General features: G+C 33.7%; 2 protein-coding genes across 2 annotated transcripts; both read right to left on the bottom strand.

The window, feature by feature from the left end:
* Window positions 1-297: 297 nt before the first annotated feature.
* On the bottom strand, window positions 298-2,807 carry LOC133311262 (large ribosomal subunit protein eL15z). Its single transcript, XM_061512281.1, has 4 exons — window positions 2,756-2,807; window positions 1,535-1,701; window positions 729-926; window positions 298-644 (listed from the first exon to the last, which is right to left on the bottom strand). Exons 1-4 carry the CDS (start codon window positions 2,757-2,759, stop codon window positions 399-401), a joined length of 615 nt encoding a protein of 204 aa, XP_061368265.1. The 5' UTR covers window positions 2,760-2,807; the 3' UTR covers window positions 298-398.
* Window positions 2,808-18,099: 15,292 nt separating this feature from the next.
* On the bottom strand, window positions 18,100-18,963 carry LOC133311277 (transcription factor WER-like). The gene is made up of 3 exons (XM_061512301.1): window positions 18,828-18,963; window positions 18,498-18,627; window positions 18,100-18,394 (listed from the first exon to the last, which is right to left on the bottom strand). The coding sequence occupies exons 1-3, from the start codon at window positions 18,961-18,963 to the stop codon at window positions 18,100-18,102; spliced, it is 561 nt and encodes a 186-aa protein (XP_061368285.1).
* Between the last annotated feature and the right edge of the window lie 1,426 nt (window positions 18,964-20,389).

The raw sequence follows: 20,389 nt of genomic DNA, 5'->3' as shown, positions 1-20,389 counted from the left end.
CAAAATGATTATTCATGGTTAAATATTCAATTAATTATGATTACGAAAACATTTGATAAAAAAAAAATAGAAAACTAGTGATAATGATGTGAATCCGTGATGTGTAAGTATTATCAAACTGATCTAAGTCAAAGGGCCTACAAATCCTTCGACTTCTATCAAACTGCATAATGCCATTACAAAGACCAAGAATTGCTAGGCCTAACTCTACCCACCTCCGTGGTGGGTATAACTAATATCGGTTATAAACTTCGAAGTGAACAATCAAAACTCGACAATTTATAGAAAAAGATATGATTCGGGCGTTCAAAACTCGGATTTCAAATAAAAAACAACAAATGTTATGTCCTCAAAATAGTATTCAGAAAATGAAACAAAAATAAATAACTGCAGAAAAATCAACGGTAGCGGCGAAGGGACAAAGTGTTGTTTCTCTTCCAGGTTGCCCTGCGGGATGGACGTGCTTTGTGGTACAGATGTCCTCTGCCACGTAAGCCCCTGTTACTTTTCCCAGCAGAGGTGAGCCCACGGAGCTCCCTGTGTTTGTGCACTGGATTGCAGAGCCAATTGATTCTTGGATCATTTCTAATGGCAGTGTGAGCAACATCCACCAGAATTATCTCAAAATACTTATAAGTCGAGTCCTGAAACACAATAGTAGGGGTCGGACAGCGAACGCGAAATTCACAACCACATTACAATTTCTACAAAGTAATATAATAACAAACCTCGTTCACCCAGTAAGAATTGAGGACCCTAAGGCCACCAAGCTTCCGTCCAGCTCGCTCCTCAGCAACTGACCTCTTGCTACGCTGAAATTTCAGTTGAGTTACACCCTGATTTGTGGGCTTCCCATAAACAATACCTTTGGGAACTGGTCTCTTTCTGCCCCCCCTCCGTACACGAACTCGGTAAACCACATAGCCCTACAATGTGATAATCACAATCAACACCAGATCAAAACAAATGAGGCAATTGTGCAATAGCTCTTTATAAGTACAGACATAATTGGGGCAATTGTCTAACTCCACAAGTCCATGAGAAATCATGTAACATGCTTTACCAAGACAAAAAAAATTCATTGAAAACCCATGTAAATGAAAATCTAAAGACTTAAAATGGAAATGGTGAACAAATAAGTCCAATCAAGACAAAAGCAAAATTCACAAGAAAGACAATTCGCTGGGTCAGTATGATCAACTATTTATTATTGCCGGCCTCAAGAAGCATCCAATCATTGTACATAAGCAATTCCCAAAGACTAACTGCATATACATTACAATGCCACTTAAAAATGCAGAAAAATAAGCTCAGCCAATCATTCATTCTTAACAAGGATTCATCATAATTCTGATGGCATGCCAAAGCAGATGTCACTTCTTCATAAATTACTAAACTACTAAAGAAATCAGACCATATTCTCATTGCTTGGCAATTGGAACGAAAATGAGAGAAAGTTAAAAAACCAAATATACGGTACAATCCGTGGAGAATACAGTAGATGAACTAAAAAAACACATGAAAATTTTGTTACCTGCTTGGCTTTATAGCCCAAGCGACGAGCCTTATCAGGTCGAGTCGGCCTTGTCAGACGAACAATTGAAGGTTGCTGCCTATACTCCCAGCACCTCACCCGCTGCAAGAATCTCATGACATCAGACTGCTTCTTGCGCCAAAGCTCTGAAACATACTTATAGGCACCTATTTCCGATGAAACCAACAACAAAAAAATTATCAATCACACTTCAAATTTCCTAAAGCTGTATAGCAAATTGTCCAGCCTAATTATCAAACATTGGTCTTTCAATAACATTTAATGTAAAATAAGTGACAAAATGACTAAAGAAAGACATGAATGCTACATATTTTATTAATCATTTGATTTTTAGAGACTAGGGGGGTTTGAACTACATCTGACGAAAAACAACAGAAAACTGTACATGATTTAAATCTGGCAAGTGCAAGTGGGATCAAACGATAATATTACAATAGCAAAATCAAATATGAAACAGAAAGCACATTATTCATCGAAAACCTCACTGTCATTCCAAAGACCAATTTTCCATCGTTTACAATTCCTCAGATATGAATACCAAATTAAAAATCTAACAAGATGGAAGTGAATAGGTTCTCAAATCCTGAAATTCTAACTAAAGAAGCAGAAAATGTATATACATAGTAAATACCAATAATGTTTTCAATTAGCAAAGTCATGGAAGAGATAGCAAAAGAAAAAACATATATAGATTAGAAACAAAGCCAATTTGTAAAACAAAAAAAAAAATGTCAAACAGAAATGTAACAATCATGGATCAAGATAGAAGTGTCCATTTCTGAACCAAAGTCTTAATTACGGCCTATGGTACAAGGGGAAAAAAGACTCGAATAATTGACACAATAACAAAACCCCGTGCTCGTTCAGGTTAGCAAAGAGAGAATGTTATTTATCTTGTTATGGCTTTAGCACTAAAACACAGAACCTTATTAAGGAAGCTCTAGCAAAACAATGGAATAGAAGTTAACTAATCCAATTCCTTTGGCCATAAACGAAAATAAATTTCAGCTGAGCCAACGTTCTTCTATATCCGTTGGACCTCATATCATGAAAATATCAGCTAGCATACAAATTACATAAGAAAAATAAAATCTACGAACGAAGAAGTAAGAAACTAAAGAATCATTCGCATTCAAGCACCAGATCAAATCAAACAATAACAAATTTAAAAACGAATAGCAAAAGAGATAGAAACAGTACCCATCGCGCAGTCACCTCAGGTGAAGGGTTCTACCTCACCTACACACCAACTGAGAGCTAGGGTTTTTGGGCGAGTCGTAACGCTTTATAACCCTAGCGTTGATGGGCCCTGCGGTTAATTTGCACGTTGGTCAGGATTGGGCTTTTCTTCTTGATGTTTTGGGCCGGGCATTTCGTGCTGGTTTTATGTAATAATAACTTGATCAAACTTCAAAGCCATTTTTATTTTTATTTTTTACTGAAAATAAAGAAGGTTAATGCTTCTCCTTTTTTTTCATCTTGAAAAATATAAATATTGCTGCTCTACTTTATTTTAAGGTAATAAAATAAAAATATCTTTTTATTCTAAAATAAAAATATCATTTTATTCAAAAATAAAATTCAAATTAAAAATAATAAAGGACGTATAATCATTGTAATATACAAATACCAAAGTCTTTCTATTCAATATGACAATGTGTTTTTACCCACATAGATCGAAGTTGATCCATCAACAAAACTTTTATAAATTTTATCAAAATATCACTTTATTTTTATATATCTAATGATCTAAAAAATATGACTTTTATTTTTATAACAATATATTTTTTGGTGAATTTATAATATTTCAATATTCTCTTAAAACTTAAGTCAATCTTTCTGCAAAGACAGATTTGGCTATGAATACCAAAATCTCAAGTATATAACCATTGTCATGAATTCCACTCCTATACCATAGTACCATATCATACACATAAACTAAAAGAGCTCTATCATAAATTAACTAATGGAATAGATGCTCTGATATTAAAATTTAACATAACCTGATCATATATATTTTTTTTATTTATCTCTCTTTTTATTAATTATACTTGGACCTCGTCAATTTAATACATGTGAAAAAAAAGGGAAAAATCTTTTTACACCGGTGTAAGATTAATAAGACTTACACCGCATCTCAACCGTTGATGGATGAAAATCATCGGTTGATATTTGTAGTGTAATTAATTATTAATTAATTTATATGACTTCTTAAATTATAATCGTTGGATGCACAGAAATCAACGACTGAGATGCAGTGTAAGACTGCATCTCAACCGTTGATGGACGAAAATCATCGGTTGGTATTTATAGTGTAATTAATTATTAATTATTTTATATGACTTCCTAAATTATAATCATTGGATGCACAGAAATCAACGACTGAGATACGATATAAGACTTATTAGTCTTACACCGATATAAAATCATCCTCATCCAAAAAAAGATAGACATAAAAATTTCAGATAAATTTTAATATGAGAACGAGAAGATGCACTTCAATATAGCTTACCAAAAAAAAAAAAAGATGCACTTCAATATTATACAAGAGGCTGCTGCTCACACTCATCAGGTACGCAACTCTCATTCAAATACGTTATGCCGTATCTAATTGAACATTAGAATGCCTTTACATGTACACTATTCATGCTCCACCGAAGCAGTTACTACACTGGAATGATTTCAGCATTAGAGCTAGGTCCAAGTTTCAAACTCGAATCCCACTTAAAGAACGGTATCATAGAACAAACTGGAATATAAGATTTGAAAAGTAACAACACACTTTTTGACACCTTACTATTATTATTTGGAAATGATCAACTTACATAAATGTAAAAATAATAAGTTTTACATTAAATTTTAATCGTTACTTTTTGTATATCTAACGATTAAGATTTATTGGATCATATTAATTAAATAAATAAGGAGAAAGATATTGTGACAATCAAGTTGTGTTACTACCAAGTGACTACCAATGAATCTCACCGTTAGATCGATTATGTTGATCCAACGGTTATATTTATTTTCATCTTTGTATGGTCATGATTCCCTAAATTTAATACTTTATATTTATTTTCACCTTTGTATGGTCATGATTTCCTATATTTAATGCTTTCACTTTAAATATGGGAAATCATGACCATACAAAGATGGAAATAAATATAACCGTTGGATCAACATAATCGATCTAACGGTGAAATTGATTGATAGTCACTTGGTAGTAACACAACTTGGTTGTCACAATATCCTTCCCCTTATTTTTATATCAGTTTAAGAATAATCTACCCCATTTTTTTTATCATTGTTAAAATCTACCATTGACCCCTAATCTGAAGCCACTCTTTATTGGTCGGGCATTTCACCCAATGACAGAGAGCTTTGAAATTTGAAAAGAGAGAATTAGAAAAATGTTGGTAACATTTTTCAAGTTTTGAATTAGTTAGACAAGAAATAGAACTACAAAAGACATAAACCCGGCTGGTGCTTGAATGGTTACAAAATAGAGAAACATAAGTAGGTTTTAAAACTATATTGCACCGACACGGGATATAGAATATGATATGACACGATATTTTGACACGTTAATTTTAAAAATTATTAAATTTTAATATGTTAGGACACGTTTTGATATTAAATAATATTTTTAATTTATGTAGTATATATTATATTTAATATTCAATAATTTAATAAAAAAAAATAAAGTTAAACTTATAATATCTATTAATTTTGTAAAGAAAATAAGATATCACATTTGATCCCTTGCTATGTGTATGGAAAAGACTTTGCTGAGAGAAGTTTACCCACTTAATATGATATCCCGCCTCGAAAGAATAGTCTTCGGCTGTCGGCTGGAGGATACCTTGAAAAAAAAAACATAAGATATCACAAATATTTATATTAAGCTCAATAAAATGGTAATCGTAATCCAACGAATCTAATAGTTGAAACTAAATACACAATGCAACGCAACCTTTGAACCCTTTTGTTAATCTGTGCAACGTGTGTTGGAGTGTCGAGAAGTGTCAGACACGACACGTCAAATTTTTTCATTTTTGAAATGTCTGTGCATCATAGTTTGCAAATAGCAGACAAGAAATTTTATGAGGGAAGATAAAATTAATTATTACTTTTAAATAAAAATACTAAATAGGGCTCGCAATTGGATGATCATTAATTATATGATCGAAAAATAAAAAATAATATTCAAATTTAAAGGTTTGTATAAATTTAAAAGCTACGGTCAACCTCCCCAACTCCTCATTTGCTACATTACACCAGTTGACAATACAACAATCAACAAGTTGTTGCTTTCAGCCATGTAACTATGTGACCAATGACCATTTTTGTTACCATACTCAAACTCAAATGACGCACACGTGGATGAAGTGAAGAAACACGTGGATAAATAGATCCAACTAATTTCTGTTTGAAATGAGTTGGCATCAGTTTCTCTTCTGTTAGTATTCTGTTAGTTAATTATTGTTAGTGGTAGTTACTGTTACTGTAAGTTAATTTTCCGCGCTTATTTCATGAGCTTATCACCTGATGTATATAAGGTGAAAGCCTTCTCTTGTAAGCACTAGATTTGCATAATGAAAGTTTCAAAGAATTCCAAGATGGTATCAGAGCTTTAAGGGCTCTGAACCATTCATCACTTCCGCAAGCGTTCTCTCTGATCGAACTCGATAATCTGCAGAATCATGGCAGATCAAAACCATTTCTCAGATCCTTATTACCTTCACCCGAATGAATCACCTTCTTTGATTCTTGTTTCTCCGCTGATGAACGGAAAGAACTACAATTCATGGTCACGTGCCATGAAGGTAGCTTTAACATCGAAAAACAAACTAGTTTTTGTTAATGGCAACATCACAACTCCTGAAGAAGATGATCTATTGTTTGTAGCATGGGAGAGATGCAACACAATGGTACTTTCTTCGCTCCACCATTCTCTTGATGATTCCATTGTTCAATTGATTCTTTGGATCGATAAAGCATACGAAGTGTGGAATGACTTACAAGATCACTTCTCCCAATCTGATATGTTAAGGATATCAGATCTACAAGAAGATTTTCATCAGATTAATCAGGGTGACAAAATCGGTTTCTGATTATTTCACAAGCTTGAAAACGATCTCAGATGAGCTGAATAATATAAGACCACTTCCTCCTTGTACCTGTGGAAATCTAGCTCGCATGCGTGAGTATAGAGACACAGATCAAGTAATCAAGTTTTTGAGAGGTCTCAATGAGCAATTTGCTCATCTCCGATCACAAATAATGCTCATGTCTCCTCTCCCTAACATCAACATAGCCTTTTCTTTGGTTTTACAGCAAGAAAGGCAACTTCAATCAGATACACATGGTGGAGGTGCAAGGTAGATGAATTTTTTTGCAAATTCCTCTGATAGCTATCGTGGCCGTGGTTATTCATATAATAGAGGAAGATGAAGGTCTAATACTGGATGTGGACAAGTCACAGGGAATAAATTTTGCACTCATTGCAAAAAGACTAATCACTCGATTGATACATGTTACTTCAAACATGGATCCCTCAAGGCTATCGTTCAAGGAATTACCAGAATTCAATCAATGTTGTGATTTCTGAAGAAATTAATAACACTACTGCAAAGTGTGAGAATGATGTGAGTCAACAGATTTCAGTTCCAAGGAACAAATATGAAGAATTCTGCAATTTCATGCAACAATCTGAACCCGAACATGCCATAAACATGGCACAAACAGCAATGAATGATCATATTTCTCCAAACACAAGTATGAATCCAATTATATGAATTTTAGATACTAGAGCTACAGATCATATTGCTAGTCTTTGATGCATATTTTCATCTCTTCACAAGATATCACCTAAATCCATAAAACTACCAAATGGTGATTCTGTTTCTGCTTCGTATTCTGGAAATGTCAGCATTTCTTCTTCTCTTACTTTAAAGAATGTATTATATGTTCCAAAATTCAAGGTTAATCTCATATCTGTTACAAGATTACTTCATAATGTTGACTGTTTCCTCACCTTTCATGGCTCAACATGTTTCATCAAGCAGAGCAGCACTTTGAAGACGTTTGGTACAGCTGAAAGGCATGGAGGATTGTTTGTAATGGCCACTGATTTGCTTCCTTTGAAATCAAGATTACAAACTTACAGTAATTCTGTTCAATGTAATAAAGATGATCCATCCATATGGCATCTTCGTTTAGGTCATGTCTCAGATAGTGTCTTGAAGCATGTTGCTTCACAATTTTCTTTCATACCAAGTGTAGTTACAAAACCTTGTGATATATGCCATTTATCTAGACAAAAGAAACTATCATTTCCAGCTAGCAGTTCACTGGTGAATAAGGTGTTTGAAAGGTTACATGCTGACATTTGGAGGGAATTTTCTGTCCCTACTGTCCAAGGGTACAGATATTTTCTGACCTTAGTAGATGAATTTTCCAGATTTACTTGGGTTAGATTCATGGTACACAAGAGTGAAACTCGGACAATGCTGCAAAATTTCATTACTCTCATAGAAAATCAGTTCAGTGTATCATTGAAATGCATTCGAACTGATAATGGCAAGGAATTCATGATACCAGATTTTTATTCACAAAAAAGGATCATACATGAGACTAGTTCTTTGGAAACCCCACAACAAAATGGATTGGTGGAGCGCAAACACCAACACATCATGAATGTCACAAGAGCCTTGGCTTTTCAAGCATCTCTACCACACTCCCTTTGGAGTTTTGCAGTGAACCATTCCATCCTCATTATTAACAACCTTCCAACTCCTTTACTTCAACAAAAATCACCATATGAAATCCTATATTCCAAATCCCCCACCCTTACAAACCTTAGAGTCTTTGGTTGCTTAGCCTATGCTTCCACATTATCCTCCCAAAGACACAAATTGTCACCACGAGCCCGTAAATGTGTTTACTTAGGACACCCTGCTCATACCAAAGGCTGTATTCTTTATGGCCTTCAATCTAAACAAATATTCATCTCTCGTAACTCAATTTTATATGAGACCTTCTTTCCCTTTTCTGCTAAACCATCTATTCATGATAGTGAGCCCAGCCAATTTTCAATATTTCCCAATCATTCATCACTTGACTATGATTCACCTCATCATCAGACTATTACATCTCCTTCACCAATAAATAATACCAATCTTTCTGAACCCCCAATACCTATAAACTTGTCACCAACTCGTCGTTCCTCAAGAATCAGACATCCACCTTCCTACCTTCAAGACTTTCACTAAAATTCATTCCATACATCCTCAACTGTCAAATATCCTTTACATGATGTACTCATATATGATCATTGTTCACCAAAGTTTCAAAAGTTTTGTTTTAATGTTTCACTGCAGGTTGATCCCAGAACTTACAATGAGGCCATTAAGCACAATTGCTAGAAACAAGCCATGAACACAGAGTTACATGCATTATCCTTTAATGATACATGGAAACTTGTTGAGTTACCTGAAGGAAAGACTCCCATTGGTTGCAAATGGGTGTATAAAACTAAATATAATGCTGATGGCACCATAGAAAGACACAAAGCAAGATTAATGGCAAAAGGGTATACACAAGTCGAAGGCATAATAGACTACTTTGATACATTTTCCCCAGTTGCCAAGTTAACAACCGTGCGGACTCTTCTTGCTCTTGCAGTGGCCAACAACTGGTACCTCGAGCAATTAGATGTCAATAACGCATTCTTGCATGGTAATTTAGATGAAGATGTATGCATGGTCTTACCACCAGACATGGTCAGTTCAAAACCAAATCAAGTTTGCATGCTCCTCAAATCACTATATGGCCTCAAACAGGCTAGTAGGCAATGGCACTCCAAGCTCACCTCTGCTTTGTTCTTCTTGGGTTATGCTCAGTCGCAAGATGATCATTCCCTTTTCACATCAAAGAATGGTCATCATTTCACTGTCATCCTAGTTTATGTGGATGATTTGGTTTTAGCTGGCAACAACATGTTTGAAATTCAGCGTGTTAAAAAGTTTCTTGACAACAAGTTTCTTATAAAGGACCTTGGTGCATTGAGGTTCTTCCTTAGTCTTGAGATTTCTCGTTCCACAAAAGGCATTATTGTTAATCAACGTAAATATGCTTTGGATCTTCTTTTTGACTCTGGTTTACTTGCAGCAAAGTCAGCATCTACACCTATGGATGCATCCATCAAGCTTAAGCGTGCCATGGGTGTTCTGTTACCTGATCCTTCTTCATATCGTCGTCTTGTTGGGAGACTTCTCTATCTAACAACAACACGACCAGACAATGCCTTCCCTGTGCAACAATTAAGCCAATTCATCTCAGCTCCCACTGATGCACATCAAGCTACAACATTTCGAGTTCTTCGTTACATAAAGAGATCTCCTGCTTCTGGTCTCTTCTTTTCCATTGATAATGATTTAAATCTACCTGGTTACTCTGATTCATATTGGGCTTCGTGCCCTGATACACGACGTTCAATAACTGGAAATTGTATATTTCTTGGTTCAACATTTATCTCTTGGAAGTCCAAAAAGCAGACTACGGTCTCTCGATCTTCATGTGAAGCTGAATATCGTGCTTTAGCCAGCCTTTCTTGTGAGGTTCAATGGCTATCTTATCTTCTTCGTGATCTGCATTTTCCTTTGTCCCAAGCTTCGACAGTCTACTGAGATAATGCTTCAGCCTTATACTTAGCTCACAACCCCACGTTTCATGAGCGGACCAAACACGTGGAATTAGACTGTCATGTCGTTCGTGAAAAAGTGATTCAAGGCTTAATTCATTTGTTGCCTGTCTCCTCTGCTAATCAGATAGCTGATCTTTTTACCAAACCTTTGTATGTCACTGCGTTTCAGCAAGCCATTTCCAAGTTGGGACTTCTGGATATCCACCGTCCCACTTGCGGGGGGATGTTACCATACTCCAACTCAAATGACGCACACGTGGATAAAGTGAAGAAACACGTGGATAAATAGATCCAACTAAATTCTGTTTGAAATGAGTTGGCATCAGTTTCTCTTCTATTAGTATTCTGTTAGTTAATTATTGTTAGTGGTAGTTACTGTTAGTTAATTTTTCCGCGCTTATTTCACGAGCTTATCACCTGATGTATATAAGGTGAAAGCCTTCTCTTGTAAGCACTAGATTTGCATAATGAGAGTTTCACATAATTCCAAGAATTTTAGAAGAAATTAAATTTCGGATTTTTGTCCAAGGATCAAAATTTGCTCTTAAAATTCAATGGCTGAAAGTAATCTGTTTGCGTGCATAATCTATATGTATCTTAGTCTTTCCTATTAAAGTATTATACTCAAACTCTAAATCAAGGATATTGTAGGTACACAGAAACGTACATTTGTGACAGAAGCTTTCGAGTTAAAACTTGCTTGTTAGTACGGAAACTTTCATCATTTCATTGAATAAAAAGCAGCGGGGCTCAGGCCGTAGATAACCAACAGAAGGTGTTGATGGAAACCCTTCTATTTCTTTATCAAAAGCAGCTGTATTTTTGAAGAAAAAATGAAAATTAATTTCATGCTTGCACATGATAGCATGGATCGAAAAAATTCCAGTGCTCCCGGCATATGAATCATTCAGTGAGATAGGCCAATAAAAATGAAGCAATGTCTATGATGGTGCAAGGAAAATAGAAGAATTTTTTTTTAACTTAAAGTGTCAATTTCTTAATGGAAAGAACACATACACTGGTAGTACTGAACTTTTTCTCAGCATGGACAAGCAAAATAAAAAATATCACTCGTTTGGCATTAAGACAACTAATACGTTTTTTGCTAAAGCATTAGCATAGGAAGTAGGAACCATGTGGGTTCACACTGGCATGGATGTGTAAAATAACTAAAAAACTGAATCGAATCATGAACCGAACTAAACTGCACTTAAAATAATTGGTTTTTAAAAATCAGTTCATGAGCCGAATTGATTTTAAAAAAAACCAGTTCATGAACTGAATTAGTTTTAAAAAATCAGTTCAAGAACGTGAACCATATTAAGAACCGACCCATTTAATCATATTATTTCTTTTACATCTCAACGAAGTTCCCAAATCACAAAGCCATCTTCGCTGCAATTTTCGGTTTGCACTCGCCTTTTTTCGAATTGGAACTGCAGGCCACCAATGAGGTATGCTTGAACTCCTCGTTCAGTATCTATGTTGCAAGGTAGTTGGCCACCATTTCTCACTGCAAATCATTGCTGAAATCGACTTGTACAAGTTCGACCCATGGGTTCTTCCAAGTAATTAACTATTAATACCCATCTCTCATTTTCATTTTTAAAAAATAAAAATCAAGTCTTTCTTTACTCTCTGTTCTAAATTAAAAATGTTTAATTTTGCAGGCAAAGCAATCTTCCAATGGTACTTTTTAAGCCTCAGAGATAGAAAGTACCCAAACGGGTCCCAACCCAACACAGTAGCCAGGTCCGAGTATTGGAAAGCCACCGGAACCAATAAGATCATCACCATTGAATGGAGAAAATTGGTATAAAAAAGCCCTTGTTTTCTACATTAGCAAAGCTCCAAAAGGTAGCAAAGCTCCAAAAGGTACCAAAACTAACTAGATTAAGCACGAGTATCACCTCCTCGACTCTTCCTGAAAGAATGGCAGCGCCAAGGTATGTGTGTGTATCACCATAATTTGCCGTTGTTCTAAAATGCGTTAAATATCCATGGTTGAAATCGGTTCGGAAATGATTATAGTTCAAAATTGGTTTAAAACTAGTTCATAGTCGGTTCGGGTCGAACCGGTTCGATTTATAAAAAATAATTCAGTTCAAAGAACCAAACCCATTTAAACCGGTTTAGTTCAGTTCTGCAAAAAAACAGGTACGGGTCGACCCATGCTCATCTGTAACACCCCAAATCTAACAATTTATAATAGCATAAATAAATTCAATAATTTTATAAACAACAGCGGAAGTTCAAAGTAATCGAATTTGGGAAGTGTTACCGCCGCACCTGTACAGGGACAAGTGCAAGGCTAACTCTATTACATTCAAATAAAAAATCTAAGACTACAGTTTTTTTTTATACATAATATTTATGACAACTAGAAATATTCGAGTCGTGATCCTCACTGCCCACAGCTAGCCCCATCCTTTGAAACATGCTTCACTGAAAATCTGCTCCCCCGCAGCCGCAGGATCATTGCAGTCAAACAAACAAAAAAGTCAGCAAAGCTGGTAATCCCAATCAAAATACAATTAATGTAATTAATAACAAATTAAATCAAATATCAAAGAGTGTTCAAGTCAATTCCACATTAATCAAATCAAATATCAAGATAATAATCAAAATTCCATTATATAATATTTATCTTTATTAAATCATTTAATGTATTTGGTAATTATTAAATAACATATTTAGCACAACATTAATCATAATATGATAATATTTACAACTCAATGACATTCTTCATAATCGAATCAAATAACAAATTTCATTATTAATAATGTTTAAGTTCATTATATTTAGTGGGAAGAGAACCATGGTAGACCCGGGGAACCCTGCCAGTCTACCCTGTGACCCGGGAAACCCTGCCAGTCACAAACAAATCACTTTGGCCATAATCAATTCACATCTTCCTAGTGTGCACACCTCTTCCCAAAGTTGCTACTAGTATCCCGGGAAACCCTGCCAGACACCACTTTGGAAAGAACGAATATAATCTTTTTCACATCAGTTTCACATCGGAGGCATAAAGCCCAAAAGTTGTGTTCATCACCTTGGGAGGTACCACCCCAAAGCTATCCTCCCACTATTAATTTATTCAATCACATACAATCAATTCAATCTTGTCACGATTCTCATAATTGTCAAATAGTTTTCATGATTTTCCACATCAATTTAATCAAGAGTATAATTTCAAAATTCAATCTTTCAATAATATCATAATTTCCAAATCCATTATAATTTCCAAATCATTTATCCAAGAATATCAAAACTTTCAAATCCATTATTCAAATATAAATAATTACACAATTAATTCTGATATTTTCTAGAGGATTAAAATTCCCAACAATAGGGAATATGATTACATATATCAAACATATAACTACCTGAAGATTAGGATACACCCAATAAAATTTCATACACAACAAATCTACAACCACCTAGAGATCTACAACCACCTAGAGATTAGGATTACATATATCAAAATTCATATCAATATAACCTATGACTCTCTAGGGATTAGGATTACTATTAATAAACTTCAAACAAAACTATAACCTAAGGATTAGGATTACACATATCAAAATTCATATCAATATAACCTATGACTCTCTAGGGATTAGGATTACATATATCAAACATATAACTACCTAAAGATTAGGACACACCCAATAAAATTTCATACACAACAAATCTACAACCACCTAGAGATTAGGATTACCTGGTCTCCGTTTTCGCTAACTTCTAGAAGAAAAGAGTAATTTGGGACAGAGAACCGGTTGGTAACCAGAAGAATAAAAAACTAAGAAGAGAGAATAGTAGAGGAGAAATGTTGAAGAGTGAATTGGTTTGGTTAGGCTAGATCTCTATTTATAGTTGAAGTTTAGGGCTTACACATTACTGACTCAATGCTGACTCAAGATTGACTCATCATATCTAATCAAATTACCAATCAACATTATCAATCAATCATTACCAATCAAACATTACCAATCAATCATTACCAATCGAACATTATCAATCAATTAATAATCCAATTAATTATAATTTATCATCTAATATATATAAACATATATATATATATACATATTAATATTATGTTATTATAAATAATTTAGAGTATTACAAAGTATCAAAATTATTTTCCAATAGCATTCATATCGCACAAAATAATTTTATCAAAAATAAAATTAATATTCTACTTTGTTATATATATCTATATTATTATTACTACTAATTTATAGTTTATTATTATTATTATTTTATTAATAAAAATATGGAGTATTACATTCTGCCCTCCTTAAAAGAAGTTTCGTCCTCGAAACTTAAAAGTTTGAGCTTCTCAATTAAACTAAAAGCATAAGGTTAAAGTTAATAAAAATATGATGAGATATTACATTCTATCCCTCTTAAAAGAAGTTTCGTCCTCGAAACTTAATTTTTTTTTTTTTTTTTTGAAACCACCTTTAAAAAAAAGTAAGCAAACAACAAAGAGTCATGCATAACCAAACAAACAAGATAACATAGAATACAATAAATTTAAAACACTACAGATTAATGAATTGTTAACTTTAACCAAGCTAAACCCTGTACAGGTGCGGCGGTAACACTTCCCAAATTCGATTATTTTGAACTTCCGCTGTTATTTATAAAATTATTGAATTTATTTATGCTATTATAAATTGTTAGAATTTGGGGTGTTACATCATCCCTACTTTCCAGTACACAGTGAGTTGCTATGAAAGTGTTTATGCAATAAGAAAAGGGTTTTGTTTACAAACTTTTTTTTACAAACTATACTATATACTAGGTGTAGTACATTATGTGCTAGAATGTATCACATAATGTACCACTCCTAATACATAATGTAGTTTATAAGAATTATAAAAAAAAAATTGAAAATAAAACTTTCCTCGTACAACAAACATGGAAACAAAAAAAGACACTGACATATTTCACGGAAGATGTATAATAACGTATAAATTAAGACTGTGTTTAGATTTTTTATTTATATATTTATTAATAAGAGATAGGTTATTATGTCTACTCTTAATTTGCATAGTTTTGCCTACCCCTCTTAACACCGTTAGATTATAATCTCATTCAACGGTAGAGATTTGTAATATAAAATAATTCCTTTTACCCCTTTCATTCTCCTTACTGCCTCCCACCCTTTCTCTCTCCTCCTATTTCTCTTTATCGACGAAGTCAGAGACAACTCATTGTATTGTAGAATTGTATTCAACATTTCTTCTTTAAATAATAACATATGATGATGCAACTCATTGTATTATAAAATTATAGCAATTGAATCAGCAAAACAATAAAATCGATTAATGAATTTGTGCCCGCAACTCATTGTATTGTAGATAAATCAATCAACATTTTTATTTTCTTTCTCAACGATGTAGGTCTCCACCTCATTCGCACCATTAAACAATTTAGAGGTCCCTAGTCCGAAAATTCCCCTTTTTATTTATTTGATTTTTTTTCATTTTGTCGGTGATTGAAATTATGGGGATGAGGCTGCACCCTTTGGTTTAGGTGGTTAGAATTACTGGTTTTCGACATTAAAACGAACTATGGAGAAAGGAGAGAGAGAAAGGGTGTGTGAGGTGGTGAGGAGAACGAAAGGAATAAAAGAGTTTATTTTATGGGTTCCCTTTTTGTCATTTGACATGACAAGAGCACTTTCCTACACACACAAATCAAGTGTGGGTCCCACGCTTAAAAAAAAAAGTCAGACCAAAGTCAGGATACGACGCCGTATCCTTAGGATACGACGCCGTATCCTTGTTGCAGGAATGAACAGTGCCATTCCTGCAACATGATTCTTATATTTCCCTTATTTTATACTATAAAACTTTATCGTTGGATGAGATTATAATCTAACGATGTTAAGAAGGATAGGCAAAAGTAGTCAAATTAAAAGTGAACAAAATAATCTATCCCTATTAATTAGAACAATAATAACGCATTTTTTTAAAGATTAATGAAGTTATTTTCATCATTTTTTTATAAATATTAATAAAAAATAAAACAAAAAGATATACAAACTAACTAACTCTAATTTTTTCAGGTTCAATTTCGAATACCGTATTCTCCACCTTCTGCCTAGAAAAAACAAACTGACATATTGGAATTCAATACGACAAAATATATCTCAGAACAGAACAGAACGAACATGAATTTATCTGAGAATGAAGAACGCAGATTTATTTACCAAAAAAAAAGAAAGAACGCAGATTCACTATGACATGGAATATACAAACGATGGGACAACGACGACCGCTTCCGACAACAGCATTGACTGTCCACTAGTAGTGAGATCAAAGGTTCGAAATAGTACAATTGTCGAGTCACAATTGGAACTCGACGAATTAACACCCATGTAATTTTAGGAATCAACTTTGCTTCATCAGTATACTCTGAATTCCATAGAGACACAGAGCCACTATAACCATATAGTTATCAATTTCAATATATATTTTTTTGTATTACTATTGATTCAATTGTGTATGGTTATGAATCTTGATTCTTCATATAACTATATCATTTTTTTTTACATTAGAACATTCAGATCCCACTCGGAAACCAATTCTCTCACGTGGAAAAAAAAAATGACATGATCACGTGAAAAGATCACAACTATATAAAAGTAAATCAACGGTTATGATTTTCTAATTATCAATTTCAATATTTTTTTTTTCTTTTTTTTTATTATCATTGATCCAACTTTATATGATTATGATTATTCACATGATTATCATTTTTTTTTTCACGTAAAAGGATACAGATGCAATATCACTGTATTTGCAAACCCAAATATCCTACGACAAGATTGCACTTAACAACATCCAATATCCTGCCCAACGTTCCACGCCTTTTAATTCTAACTCCCTTTTTTTTAGTCGAGAGAGTTTTCTTGTCGAGAGCTACAACATAATTAAAAATAAATAAATTTGCAGTTAAAATAAATGGGTTTAATATTTCTTATATTGTTGAAGATAAAATTATCTTCTATACACACATTAAAGTATGTGTGACCCATTTTTTTTTTCTCTTTTCTTCACATAGTCTCATATGTGTCTAACATATTTTTATGTGTATATAAAATCCTACAGCATAAGAAACATCAAACCCTAAATAAATACATGCGGTTTATTTTGTATTAAATTAAGATGGATCGAACAAAAATAGCCATGGAAAAATATTCGCAAACCCAACCTAGGAAGGAAGGAAGGTTGTAATGCCTCGTTACGTATTGGTGTGCTATCATTACGTATGGTATTAAGTGCAATTACAAATTCAATTAAAAACACGGCTAAACTTTTTCTTTCGAACATTATACGTTTCTGATTAAAACAATACCGTCTTTATATTAAACCAAAACTGTAATTATAACAATGTAACTTTGCTGAATAATTATACCTAACTTAAACATATCATATTACCTCTTTTAGACACTACTGTGAGAGTCTCATGCCTCTCAGAGACTTATTTTCTTGTCTTTTGTAACCAATAAATAAAAAATAGAAAGAGAGCTTCTCATTTTGTTCATAACCAAAAAAATAATAAACAAATTAATAATAGAAAGATAAACTATATCGTATCATAATCATTTGATAGAAGCAACCATTTTATTACTTTACCAACAAACCATCAATGGCTACGCAACAAGGAAACACAAGCTCCACGCAAATTAAGAGAAACTCATAAATAGAAATAGCGAACATGTAATGTAACAACTCCCCAGATACGAGATTAGACAATCACAAATTTTTCACTTCATTACAGCTACCCAATGCTCTGCTTTCTACTTTGTGCTGTTTGGATTTCAATCAAGTTCTAGATACTTGTTCACCCAATCGAACGCATAGGGTCCTTCAGCTGAGAAGTCGAAGAATTCGTTCACATCAAAGTCAATTTCTGAGTACCCACTTCTATCAATGGCCTCATGATTCTCTACCACTGCTCTTTCCCCAGTATTCTGAGTCATATGTGTCTCTTCTAACGTTGAAGTTTCTGGTTTTTCCTCTTTGTGATTAACTTTTTTGCTCAAACAAGAATTCCAATAGTTCTTAATTTCATTGTCTGTTCGTCCTGGAAGCCTCTTAGCTATTAAAGACCACCTAAGACACGAAAATGTGGATGATTATCATATTCATAATGCATGCAATGCATATTAATATACTCTATAGTATTTTTTCTTATCTTAGTTTATGAATGAAGAACCTGTTTCCCAGCAGTCTATGAAGCCTAATAATCAAATCCTCTTCTTCATCGGATATGTTGCCCCTCTTGATATTGGGTCTCAGATAGTTTAACCATCTCAGCCTGCAACTTTTTCCACATCTATTTAGACCTGCCAAAGCATATAGAAGTGTTCAAGCTAATCCAAATCATGGTGGGATTAGCTCTCTCATTAAATTTTTTTTTGCATTCACGTGGACTTGAAACCAAGACCTTGCTTAATCGGAATCAAGCATGTATTACATGAACCAAATCATTTTTGTTGTTTGGTTATTTTTGAAATTAGAATTGGGTTGAAGCTAGCTCGCTAACCTGATTTGGCTGCAACAGTTTTCCACCTCTTTGCGCCGTGAATTTCAATGCATTGGACTAGCTTCTGATCTTCCTCAGGGTTCCATGCTCCTTTATTCTTTGTTTTCTTAGTTGATTCGTCATTCTTGGGTGCCATAAGAGCCAGAGTGACACTTCAATTTTGCTGTTGAGAATTATAAAGACAATTTTGGTTATGGCCTTGTTTATGGGACAGTATAAAACATGGTGGATTGGCGGGAATTAATGGTCATGCGTTGTAGGGATTAAAAGGCCTATGGAGGGTTTTAAAACAAAAAAATGGGTGCCCTGTGGTTCGTTCATGAACGACAAGTGCAATGATGTCTTTTGATTCTTCGCTTCAAACTAGTCTCCCAAGTAAATAAATATTGTGTTTTTTTATTTCTTTTTTTAAAAAAAAAAAATTGACACGTTTTTAGAAATAAGTTGGACTGGTTTGGCACTTGAGAACGATTAAAATTTGTAATCATCCCTTTTTTGATTTTTTCTTCTGTTTCTGGGCTATGTTGTCAATACATGTTGAATGTCTTCTCAGATTCGTTTCATCCCACATACCATACTGGGGAATCCCGCAACATAACAGCAGCTTCAAACAAACTTATGAATAGTAAAACACATAATTTTCTTCCAAAAGTACATTTTACAGATTCTATTGGGAAAAAATCTAGCGTACCTATATATCTATTACTATATATGGATAGCAGACCAATACGAGCACCCCATGTCACTTGCTTTTGTATTGGAGAAAAAAAATAGTAACTTTCGTATTTAGTTATTGGGAAATATTATTCTTATGCAACATAAGATAACACTCTTTCCTACACACTCATTGATTTTCGTGTAGTTTAGTTTTCATTTTTTTATTTTTTATAAATGAGTGGACCCCACCCATGATTGTCTCTATGGTAGGAGAAAACTTCTCTCCTACAACATAAGATTAATAAAGCCCTTAGTTATTTACACTATATAGTATCAATAGTACATAGTATAAATACCAAGGGAAAAGTAAATCTCATGTTGTTGAAGAATTCAAATCTTATGCCATAGATACCTTAAATGTGGGGTCTACCTATTTAAAAAAATCAAAAAACAAAAAAAATAAGTGGCACACCTTTTTATGGTGTGTGTAGAAAGAATTTGTTTTCTCGTGCAACATGATAAAAACAAACCCCAAATATTAATGTCGCACCATTGGTTAGTGCGAGTGCGACCGTACAGAAAATGTATTCTTTTATTGGGCTTGAATGCACTATTTAGTTCCCATGTTCTTTTTTTTTTCTTTATCTTCTGAGACCATTCTTAAATAAAGAGTAAAACTTTTTTTGGGTCCCTAACAAAAAAATATGATTTCCATCTTCGTCCCTTATAAAAAAATATTCATATTAGTCTTTTTTACGGACTAAATTGGATTATCATTATTTTATGAGGAATCACATTTTTTAAAAACTAGAATTGTAGAGAGAACAAAAGTTGATTTTTTTTTATAAGGGACAAAAGTGGAGACTACATTTTTTTGTTAGGGACCTAAAAGGGGTTTTCCTCTT

The sequence above is a fragment of the Gastrolobium bilobum genome, unplaced genomic scaffold (genome assembly GCF_033153095.1).
Source record: "Gastrolobium bilobum isolate Gb01-03AN ecotype WA unplaced genomic scaffold, APGP_CSIRO_Gbil_v1 utg3539, whole genome shotgun sequence".
In the NCBI taxonomy this organism is placed as follows: Eukaryota; Viridiplantae; Streptophyta; class Magnoliopsida; order Fabales; family Fabaceae; genus Gastrolobium; species Gastrolobium bilobum.
This window is presented reverse-complemented; position numbering and strand designations above follow the sequence as displayed.

Excerpts from the sequence above, each read along its gene's own strand:
- LOC133311262 (XM_061512281.1), bottom strand. Across the intron at positions 927-1,534 it reads TGGGCTATAAAGCCAAGCAG|GGCTATGTGGTTTACCGAGT; the intron begins GTAACAAAATTT and ends ATCACATTGTAG. Across the intron at positions 645-728 it reads ATTCTTACTGGGTGAACGAG|GACTCGACTTATAAGTATTT; the intron begins GTTTGTTATTAT and ends ATTGTGTTTCAG.
- LOC133311277 (XM_061512301.1), bottom strand. The coding sequence starts at position 18,963 with ATGGCACCCAAGAATGACGAATCAACTAAGAAAACAAAGAATAAAGGA. Across the intron at positions 18,628-18,827 it reads AACTGTTGCAGCCAAATCAG|GTCTAAATAGATGTGGAAAA; the intron begins GTTAGCGAGCTA and ends ATGCTTTGGCAG. Across the intron at positions 18,395-18,497 it reads CATAGACTGCTGGGAAACAG|GTGGTCTTTAATAGCTAAGA; the intron begins GTTCTTCATTCA and ends TTCGTGTCTTAG.